General features: G+C 44.3%; 1 protein-coding gene across 5 annotated transcripts in view; it reads right to left on the minus strand.

Moving 5' to 3' along the window:
* The window catches only part of ASTN2 (astrotactin 2), a 656,937-nt gene that overhangs the window by 139,757 nt on the left and 505,944 nt on the right, over nt 1-11,236 (minus strand). For all 5 annotated transcript variants that reach the window (XM_083597178.1, XM_083597179.1, XM_083597180.1 and 2 more), the window contains one exon: nt 7,078-7,343. In XM_083597178.1, the coding sequence (XP_083453304.1) occupies nt 7,078-7,343 (266 nt within the window). The remainder of the gene's footprint in view (nt 1-7,077; nt 7,344-11,236) is intronic.

Raw genomic sequence — 11,236 nt, forward strand, 5'->3', positions numbered from 1 at the left:
TGCTCTGGAAAAGGAAAACATGATGTCAGGAGAGGCCCTACGACTACACTGATCACTGTCCTTAATGTTTACCCATTGTCTGCTGGCAAACCCCTGCTCCTCTTCCCACAAAATAAGGGCACTCCCCCCTTTTTTTACCTAGGGTGTAACTCAAGTGTGCTTTTGCCTTCCATCCTGCAGCACAAAAACCTGCCACACTGTCTGCTACACCCGACTTGTCCCTTCTGGACTCCGATCCACACACCCCAAGCATGCTGCCTCCACTCCCCACCTCCTGCAGTCCCCCTACTCAGGGCAGGGCTGGGATGTTTTCTGCAGGGACTAATCAGTCAGTGTCTGGTTGGTTTATTCTAGGAGCTGGCTTCTGTCTCAAGGGCTGGGAACAGTTCTCTTCAAGCTGTGCTGCCAGGGAGAGAAGCATCACCCTCCACAGACCCCTCCTAATTAATGCAGCAGATTAATTCCAGAGGGTGAGAGGAGGGGATTGGGGAAACCACAGGTGCCCCGGGCCACTTTTCTGGAGTAGGAAGCGAAGGGAGGGTGGTGACCGGTGCTTTTATTTGGGAGGGGTGTACTCAAGGGTACACAGTACCGGCACCATTTGTACTAGAAGAAAAGCACTGGTTAAAAGTATGGCACCCACTGTAACAACTTCATGGTGAGTACTTGCACCTTTTTTTTCCTAGAAGAAAAGCACTGCTGGTGAGCCTCTGGCCGGGAGCTGAATGCAGTCCCCAGGCCTCTCAGACTTGACCTCAGAATTCTCCCCAAGCCACCACCAGTTGCACTTCACACCCTGGGTGCTTTTTGCATGGCTAGATGTGTGCCCTTGAACTCTGATAATGCCTCTTGCTTGCCTGGATGGAGGATAGGGGTGTGTGTGCAGAAACTAGTCTACTGTACAAAGGGGAGGATTACACTTGTTGCTACACCCGCCTTTGTCTCTAGTTCCACGTGCCACTGGCATGTGGACCTCAGAAGGCTGCCCAGAAGGGAATGTGGCTCTTGGGCTGGAAAAATGTTCCTCACCTCTGTGCAAAGGGAACATAAGTGCCTCTGCACACTTCCTTCAGATGTTCCATTGCAGCAGCTGGGCAGTGTCGCAGCCCAGTTGCAGGGAAGCAAGTCTGGTGGAGGTTTTAAGCAGGATTTGCACTGCCAGCACAACCATATTTCCTTCCCGAGGTCATAAAAGTTAGTTCAGATGAAGTGGTTGTCCTAAGGAGATATGGATTATATGCTCAAGGCACCTTGCTAGGAGAAAGTAGGACTGGAAGTTGTGTCTGGGCTGCAAGATCATTATTACTACTATTATTATTATAATAAAATTCAGGTAGGTAACTGTGTTGGTCTGACACAGTCAAAATAAATAAATAAATTGTCCAGCGGCACCTTGGAGACCAACTAAGTTTGTTCTGGGTATAAGCTTTCGTTGTATCTGAAGAAGTGTGTATCTGAAGAAGTGTGTGTGTGCACACGAAAGCTTATACCCAGAACAAACTTAGTTGGTCTCCAAGGTGCCACTGGACAATTTTTATTTATTTATTTTGATGATGATGATGATGATGATTACTCTCTCTCTCTCTCTCTCTCTCTCTCTCTTTCTGTGTGTGTGTGTGTGTGTGTGTGTGTGTGTGTGTGTTAAAATGAGGTGCTTCTGGTACTCGTATATTGATGAAACTGCCATAGGTGCTAGGGCTGGACAATATCTGGTTTTCAACATCATGATGTATCACCAGCTAAACATTGTGATATACCAATATATTGTGATGTCTGAAATAAGGATGGAACTATGCAGAGGTGAACAGGGTAATGTCCTGGCAACTGCTACTACTTAAGGGTCTAAAACTGATAAATGATGATATTATCAATCACCACACAGTCACTTTCATCAGCAGACAAGCCAAAATGCATCCAAACAGGACTTTTGGTTTTTTGGCTTAGCTACCAAATGGTGGTATTCAGGACAATTCAAAGGAAAGTCATGAGTTATAGTGAAGATAAATAATCTGGGACTGCCAGCAGGCCTGCCAGGCGGCAGAAGTGGCAGCAGCCTGGCACTGGCAGCAAAACCATTGGCAACCTTGCAGGCCTCACCATGGCCACAGCAGGTGGTGGCAGTAGCAGCAGCAACCTGCAAGGCTTCATGGCAGAGGCAGAAGAAGTGGCGGCCTGCAAGGCCTTGCCCCAGCGACAGGAGGTGGTAGCAGAAGCAGTGGCAAGCTAAGAGGTCATGTCATGCCGGTGGGAGGCAGTGGCAGAAGGGGTGGTGGCCTGCCAGGCCATGTCACAGGGGCGGGAGCCGGTGCAAAAATGATGCTGGGCTTGCAGGCCTCCGTGAACAGTCATGCGCCCTGGCCCCTGCAAGCCCAGTGCTACTCTTGCTAGCAGTGCTGGGCTCTCAGGGAGGGTGCCTTGAGTTGTTGCTTCCTTCTCACAGTGCCCTCAGCTGGGGGGGGTGGCTGAGAAGGACACAACAGACAAGCGCCCTGGCCTGAGAGCCAGCTGCAGAGTGCCATGACAAGGACGCAACAGCTCATAGCAGCCTCTCTGTAAGCAGCACCACTCACAAAAGCAGCACTGGGCTTGCAGGGGGACCATAGGGCATGCCTCTTGCGTACTTCGCAACACCCCCCCCCCTGCTGAAGGGTGCTGAGAAGGATGTAATAGCTCATGATGGGGCAGGGTGCTGTGATGTGCCCCCTAAAAACTGCACCTGGGGTGACAGCCCCCTCCCACTACACCACTGCCATGGGGTAAAGGACAGTGGATCAGCTTGGCCTGAATGGTGGCCATACCTTCACTACCTGTGATTACTTCCAGACCTGCAGTTCGCCCATCCCACCCACAGCTGTTGCAAGCTGGTGTGTTCCAAGCACCTTAATCAAATGCAGGCTGCGGTGCTAATAAGTGACTTTAAACAGGGCTGTCATTTTTGGATAGAGAAACAACAGCCTGGTTTGTAGGAGGGAAAGGCGAGATGAAGAACCGTGGGGGAGAGGAGATAAATCTACATATAATTAACATGTAAGCTCTTTCAGTGTTTTGAAGTAAGGAAGAAGAGCAGCCAAGTAGCTAAGCTCAAGAATTGTCACCAAGGAAAGTTCACCTGCACCTGTTAGACTTACACTGACCTCCAGTGGCCAGTTGGGCACATTCCATTGGCCTCTGCTTGACGGCAATTTGACGGCAGAGTAGGGATGTTGTGAGACAGAAACTGTCTGTATGCTGGTGGGGATTTGAATGGTGCAAAGAATTGCTGTTAGTTTTAGGCTTCCAAATGTCTGGCATAGGTAGAAAAGACCACTGCCAAAAGGGAAATCAAAACTTCCTGATTTACAAAGGTTTGCAAAGATATGGCGAGGGATCAAAGTTCAGTGGTAGGTCATGTGCTTAGTCACAGAAAAGTGCCCCTGATTGATCCCTGGTACCTTCAGTTAAACAGACTGCAGATGATGCAGAAGGCCCCAGAGAGCTGTTGAGGGCCAGAGGAGATGCTGCTGGGTTAGAAGGGCCCAATCTAACTTGTTATGAAGCAGCTTCCTAAAGTCTCTATGGTGCTAAGAGCCAGCTCAGAGAAGAAATAAATGCTTGTATGCCACAATGCAGCACTGAGAGCCAGTGAGGACCAAAGAGAGCAAATAAAGTTAAAATGGCCATCTATCTATCAGTTAAGACAGTCAAACACTCCCTCTTTAACTCTAGCTAAAAAGAGAATTGAAGGAGAAGGAGCTTGGCTCTGATTTAAGCACATGCCAGAGATACCATCTCTGAGGGGAGGAACATGAGCACCTTCTCTTTTACCATAGAAGATTATATATATATATATATATATATATATATATATATATATATATATATATATAATATTTATTGGAATTTTACAAAAACATCAGTTTACGAAATACAAAAAAGAACATATAAAAAGAACAAAAGAAAAAAAGAAAACCTAAAAAAATACATAAAAAAGAAGAAATACAAATAAAAATACAAAATACAAAAAATGAATAGATAAAAGAGAATTAAAAACAAATCCATTTTTTATAACTTTATGCTCATTAACTTGTTTCCTTGACCTCCTCACACCTCTTTCTTTACATTTCCAACATTTATTATCAGGCAAATGATATATTTTTGCAAGCTTGACTGGTGTCATGTACCACCTATATATCATTTTCATAATATTCTCTCTTAAGGCATTACATGCCGTAAATTTCATACCGGTGGTCCACAACTGTTCCCAGTCCGCAAACATAATGTTATGACCAATATCTTGTGCCCATTTAATCATTGCAGATTTAACCGTTTCATCCTGCGTATTCCATTTTAACAGCAAGTTATACATTCTTGAAAGTATCTTAGTTTTAGGATCTAACAGTTCTGTTTCCAATTTTGATTTTTCCACCTGGAAGCCAATTTTTTTGTCCAAATTATAGGCCTCTCTTATTTGATAATAATGAAGCCAGTCTCGCACTTTATCTTTTAATTTCTCAAAACTCTGCAATTTCAATTTCTCTCCTTCTTGTTCCAGTATTTCCCAATATTTCGGCCATTTGGCCTCCATATTGAGCTTTTTCTGAGCCTTCGCTTCCATTGGTGACAACCACCTTGGGGTTTTATTTTCCAATAAGTCTTTGTATCTTATCCAGACATTAAACAATGCTTTCCTGACAATATGGTTTTTAAATGCTTTATGTGCTTTAACCTTGTCGTACCACAAATATGCATGCCACCCAAAAACATTATTAAAACCTTCCAAATCCAAAATGTCTGTGTTCTCAAGAAGCAGCCAGTCTTTCAACCAGCAGAATGCTGCTGATTCATAGTAAAGTTTAAGGTCTGGCAGGGCAAATCCACCTCTTTCCTTTGCATCAGTTAATATTTTAAATTTTATTCTAGGCTTCTTGCCCTGCCAGACAAATCTAGAAATGTCTCTCTGCCACTTCTTGAAACAGTCCATCTTGTCCAAAATTACCATAGAAGATTTTGAGATGCCATTCTATGCAAAATTCCTGGTGTTTGCTGCTCAGGTGTCAGAAAAAAAATGTTGGCATGAATCTCCTTTCTCTGCTCACCAACCTTTTTGCCTGTTTGTCATCCAGCCTCACAACCAGGAGCAGCCAGGATGGTAGAGCAGTGCTGCAGAGACACCCTCCTGACACTGGCATAACTGCCACTGCCAGGGTATGACTGGATGGTGGTGAAGTCAGGACGGTGTGAGCACACCACTGGATCAATGCAGCACTTCTTCTAGTGTGCCCCATGGCCCACCAGCTGCTGTTCTCCTTTGCCTTCAAGTGTCTTCTTGCTCCACCCTTCAGCCCTGGTTCTGCTAAGTTCTTACCATAGAAATTTGCAGTCAATTCTTGGTTTGGCAGAAATGACGAGCAGAATCCGAAACCAGGGAAGAGAAGCAGCGCAAGAAGAATGGAAAAAATTTAAAGACTATTTAAAGAAATATTACAAAATTAATGAAAGTTAGAATGATGCTGGACTGGAAAGTAAATGGTTACTATTAGCTATGGTTAAGACAAGGAGAATAAGGAAGACTAGTCTAAATTTAAATTAAAATAAGGGAAGATTTGCTGAACAATCGATAAGAATTTGGAATACAGAAAAGGGAGGCATGAGGAAGTCGGGGAAGAAAGGTATAAGAAATTAGGATATGAAATGATACATGTTTTTTGTTCTGTTTTTGTCTCTGTATGTTTATGTATGTTGTGTTTATATGGAAAAAATAAAAATATTATAAAAAAAAAAGAAATTTGCAGTCAATTCTCAACTCTTTCTTCCTTCTCTAAATTCACAGCACCTACAGCACAAGCTCAGAGAGACTCTCGGACAAAGTCAAGCAGCTACTAGGCCAAGCAGACTGAATGAGGTAGGCTGAGGCACACCAGACCTCCAAGCAAAACTTTATGCCCTGAACTTATTCCAATGCTGCCAGCTCCACCAAAATCTCAATAGACCTAAAATACATGTTGATCTACTGATTGTCTGAAAATCCTTTGGGTGAGACAAGTCTATTATATTTGGCCTTACATCATTCTTTTTTAAATGTTCCACAACAAAGCAGCAAAAAATACTACACAAGTTGTTCCTTCAGTCAAGTAGAGCCAAAGTACAGCCAAAGTCAGATTGGCTGTTGTGTTCAGTGTGCTCTACAATCACTAGGATGTTCGGGCTCAGTTTTGTCTGCCAGGCGCATTGTCTGCAGAAACAAGTTGGCAACCAACAAGGTTTTTCAGAAGGCTTTTAGATGGTCTGTTTCAGAGTCAGTGGAGGAGGCCTATTACTGATCTGATAAATCTTAAGGGTCTGACTAGGAGATGCTGGAGTTTAGTGAGCAAAGTTGAAATGGATTAATAAAGTAGTAGCTCTCTGGGCTGGCTCACTAATAGGATCTCCTCTGCCTCTCTCTCTTTTCTCTCTCTTGCTATCTTTTTCATTTGTTTGTGTGAAGAAGAAAAAGGAAAGCAGTGAGTTTAGCACTCTTCTAAGAAAGCAAAAAATAATTTGATGATGTTTTTATTGATGAAATAATCTGCGCTGAGTATGTTGAAAGTGTGTGTTCCATGGCTTTGATGGACAAAGTCAAATTCATTGCAGGGTTACCATACCAGAACACTGCTACGAACTGTGCCGGCATACTTTCTGCCAAGCCCCACGGTGCTGGCACTGAGAAGATCACAGGTATAAGCAATGTGTTCTAAAGGAAAAGCAGGGCTCAGGTATCTTTACATCCATTATAATATGCCACCACTGGCTGAGAGGGACACCAGACCATATGTTTTGCATTGACTGAAGAGAAAAGGAACTCAGTGAGCAGCACAGGCCTAAAGCACGGAAACAATAGCACTTCAAGTGTATTTACAAAGACATGATGAAAGGTGAATTATAGGAGTTTCTGCCCCCCAACAGGAAGGTGTTTTAATATAGTTTGAGCAGCTGGTGTGTGGAAATTGAATGTTCTACCCTTTATCATATGCCGGCCAAGGGCAGACTGAGGCTGGTGGGGCAGTGCCCCATTTGCCCTAATTGGCCAACTTCCCCAGTTTCATCTCTTGCTCCACTCACCTCCCGGGTCTCATTGTTCTGGATCAGCGTGTACAGAGGGACCACATGGTTGATTTCAAGGAGCACAGGTGTAGGACTCAGCTGCTCTTTGCCTGGGCGTCGACATAAGTGGCAAGTAGAGGGGCAGCGACCCTTTTCTTCACAGCGGATCTCCACGCCCGATATCAGCTGGTCATCTGACAGCATCTGGGCGGACAACAGGCCCGAGAGGTAGGTGATGAATGGCATGGACTTCAGTTCCTTCTTGTTACCTAGTTCAGTTGTTTCTGGTTTGGGGACAGAGCAGGGAGAGGTGGGATGGAGGGTGGGGGTGGGGGGAACAAAAGTAAAACACTAAAGTTCAGTCCCAAGTAAATTATTTTAGAATAGATATATTAAAAAAGTGGTACCTGCAACAAAATAGTGCAATGTGGAGTGCTCCAGTTCAGAATTTTAGCCACCCATGTCTCTTTTTAGCATACTTCATTCATCTTATTCGTTCATCCTCCCCCACTCCAGGTTTCTGGGCTGAACCCCTGACCCCATACAAATACTACACAGAATTATGTGGCCACAGAATATGCTGTTCTCGCTGGGGAGCTGTTGAGGATTTATCCTCTCTCTATATATTTCTTCTTCTAATATTGCAAATTTCAGAGTTCTCCCAGATAGGCTGATACAGAGTTGTCATAACTTACCCTCTAAGTTCACAATTAAGTCTTCAACTGTGTACCCAACAAGTACCCAATCCAGCACAGAGGGTGGAAACAGCTCATTGATGAAGTGAGTGTTCTAAACGGCTTGTACGGTTGCAAGTAATAGTTGTATGAGGATGTAGTTTGAGCATTCATTAATCAAAAGTAAAATATGGTTGATCTGTGTGTATGTGTGGAGGGGATTATCTTCCCAGCTCTCAACACCTTTTAAGTTGTTTTGAAATTAAATTGCCAACTGTCTGCATTTGAGCCACCATGGCAAGTCCTGAATTAGAGAGCTGGGGAACAATAGACAGGGATTAAGTGTTGGCCAATGAAGCGAATTACAAGGGCACCAATCACATTAGCCAAAGAATCCTCTTCGCCATTAATTGGTTGTACCAGCTTAGGTAGCACCTCCTGTTTCCCAAAAAAAGCTTCTGAGCAAGTAGCCTGGAATGTTCTGTACTGAAACCAATGCTATGGCTTCGGGACCGCCCCCCCACCCAAAAACTGAATGAGGGTGAAAGAACTGTTGGGGTGCTCCTGCCCTGAGACCTTCTATCTTACACTCAGCCTACGTATATGTGTGTGTGTAAATAAAATCATATTTATCACAAAGAAACCAGTCTCCAGCAACCTTCATTCCAAGGAAACCACGGGGCATGTGATGGCACCCCAATATCTCCCACTGCTTGGAGACTAGACACACACATCACACACACACACACACACACACACACACACACACACACCATCCTTGCCTAAATCTTGAACTTTTCAGGGAGCGCATGCTGTGCTTTAAAAACTGGTTTATGTAATTTTCTGCTGCCCTCCAGTGGAGTTATAGAGTTGTAACTTCTGGTGAAGAGAAGTGGGCTGTATATGGTGCGTGAGGGGAGAGGAAGACAGACAAAAATAATTTCCTTCTCAGAGATCTCAAGACGGCATTGTTTGCAGTCTCAAGAAAAGCAATTGTGTCTGAAAGCAGAAGCCCTCTGCAGAGATCCAGGGTCCAAAACAGGCTAAACTTATGCAACTCCCTTATTTAATGAGGAAACAGCATCCAACTCAAATATTTGGTGAGACCTTATTGCCGTGGCAAAAGGCATCTCATAGCAAGGCAAAAAGAGTGTTTCTGTTATTGCATTTCTATTCTCAAGACAACTGAGGTAGATAATTTGAGGAGGTGGGTGCTGTGAAATGACACTCGCTGCATTTAGCCGAGACAAGCAATCTTATTTTCTGGGTTCAGCTTAAGGGGAAATGAGTGCTATATCTACATGGCAGCTTTGACTGGCTGGAAATCATCTCACCTCCACTTTCTTCTATGAAGCAAATTTTTTTGCAAAAAAAGTTTAAACAACAAGTGGGTCAAAAGGAGATTTAAGTGAATAAATGTATACATGATGCTAAAAATCAGTCAAAACATAGATACCTGAAGCATAAGGAAAAATGCTGCACTTGGAAGATTAAGGCAATGCATCCATCAAATGAATATGTAACAAACAGTGGCATAGAAGTAAAGGGTTGTGCCCAACTAAGTTCCACTACTAAGAGCAGAACCTATTAACATAAATGGACCTAAGTCAGACTTGTGCATTAATCTCAGTGGGTCTATTCTGGGTAGAACTAACATTTGATACAACCCACTGAAATTAATCTATCCAAGTTAGTCATGTCCATTACTTTGAAAGGGTCCAATGAGTGGGATGAACATTGGACACAATTCTAAGAGTTTGGTTTATTATTACATTTCTAGTCTACTTTTTCTACAAGGAGCTCAAGGTGACGTACATGGTTCATCACCACCACCACCACCCTGTCCCTCATAACAACCAAGTGAGGTAACATAGGCTGAGACTCTATGGTTGGTCCAAGGCAGGAGTCAACAAACTTTTTCAGCAGGGGGCTGGTGCACTGTCCCTCAGACCTTGTGGGGGCCGGACTATATTTTGGAGGAAAAAATGAACAAAATCCTATGCTCCACAAATAACCCAGAGATGCATTTCAAATAAAAGGACACATTCTACTCATGTAAAAACACGCTGATTCCAGGACCGTCCACGGGCCGGATTTAGAAGGTGATTGGGCCGGATCCTGCTCCTGGGCCTTAGTTTGCCTACCCATGGTCCAATGTCATGCAGTGAGCAATATGACTTTGTGGGGATTTGGACCCTGGATTGCAGGGTGTAATTCCCTCTGGAAAACCAAAATTCTTTCAAAGATGGAAAGGTCACCTTCAGTGCTTTTCTTCTAGGAAAAAAGGTACCAGTACTACATACCCTCAGAAAAAAAACAACAACTTAGTGCAACACTGAATTCCTCCCATAATACTCTCGTTTCAACATTTAAGGATCTTCCCAAGAACTAGACTGAATGTTAGGCCTGGCTAAGCCCGACCAATTCAAATACACAAATGCCAAATATAGAGTGTGCGCACGCACGCACACAAATGAAATAGAGTACATCTCCCAGTCATAACAGGAGCCTGGCAACACACTCAGACCAGCGTTGAGTTGAGCAGACCAGAGTGGGAAAAGGCTTTTAACTTGCTCTACTAAAGTTGTGCAAAAGTGGGAAGGGAAGGCCACTTTTACAAGGTGCTAGCAGTGTTGGAGCCCCACAAGACTTGCGTTGTGACGTTACTGTCTTGCCTGCTGGTTAGTAATCCCAACACAAGTTTATTAAAGCATGGAGCACAGCCCTGATCAATTTATGATTCCTGCTGGGTGGGCGGGGGCACTTCCTACTGTCTCCCATCAAAGTTTCATCACATAGCAGCAGATTTGAAAGCTTCCTGTATCCAAATAAGCCAAAGGGGTTGGGGGGGGGGCACAGCTGGGTGTCTCTCTTCAAAGCCACAATCCAAGGAGCTTTTTTCCATACCTCCTAGTCATCTTAATGGGCAGGTGAAAGGATTGTGGCTTATTAAGCCACCCTTTGAAAGCCAGGTGCTTTCTGAATCCCCATGTCTGGGTGGCATGACTGGGCAGAGAGAGGACCAGGACCTCTGCAGGCAGCTCTTTATCTTCCCATAATGGGAACCTTCTGCTTTCCCCAGAAAGCAGCGTGGTCTTCTGACTCCTACTCAGGTCTCCCCAAAACAACTTGTGGCTCTTGATGATGTAATTGGCTTTAAAAAGGGAAATATTAATATCACACACACACACACACACACACACACACAGCACAGTGATTATCCCATGTCCATTTAAATCGATTATTCTGGATCCATTTTAATGTAAAAGGTAAAGGGGCCCCTGACCATTAGGTCCAGTTGTGACCGACTCTGGGGTTGCGGCGCACATCTCGCTTTATTGGCCGAGGGAGCCAGCGTACAGCTTCCGGGTCATGTGGCCAGCATGACTAAGCCGCTTCTGGCGAACCAGAGCAGCACACGGAAACTCCGTTTACCTTCCCGCTGGAGCGGTACCTATTTATCTACTTGTACTTTGACGTGCTTTCGAACTGCTAGGTTGGCA

The sequence above is a fragment of the Podarcis filfolensis genome, assembly GCF_964270895.1.
Source record: "Podarcis filfolensis genome assembly, chromosome: Z".
Taxonomy (NCBI): Eukaryota; Metazoa; Chordata; class Lepidosauria; order Squamata; family Lacertidae; genus Podarcis; species Podarcis filfolensis.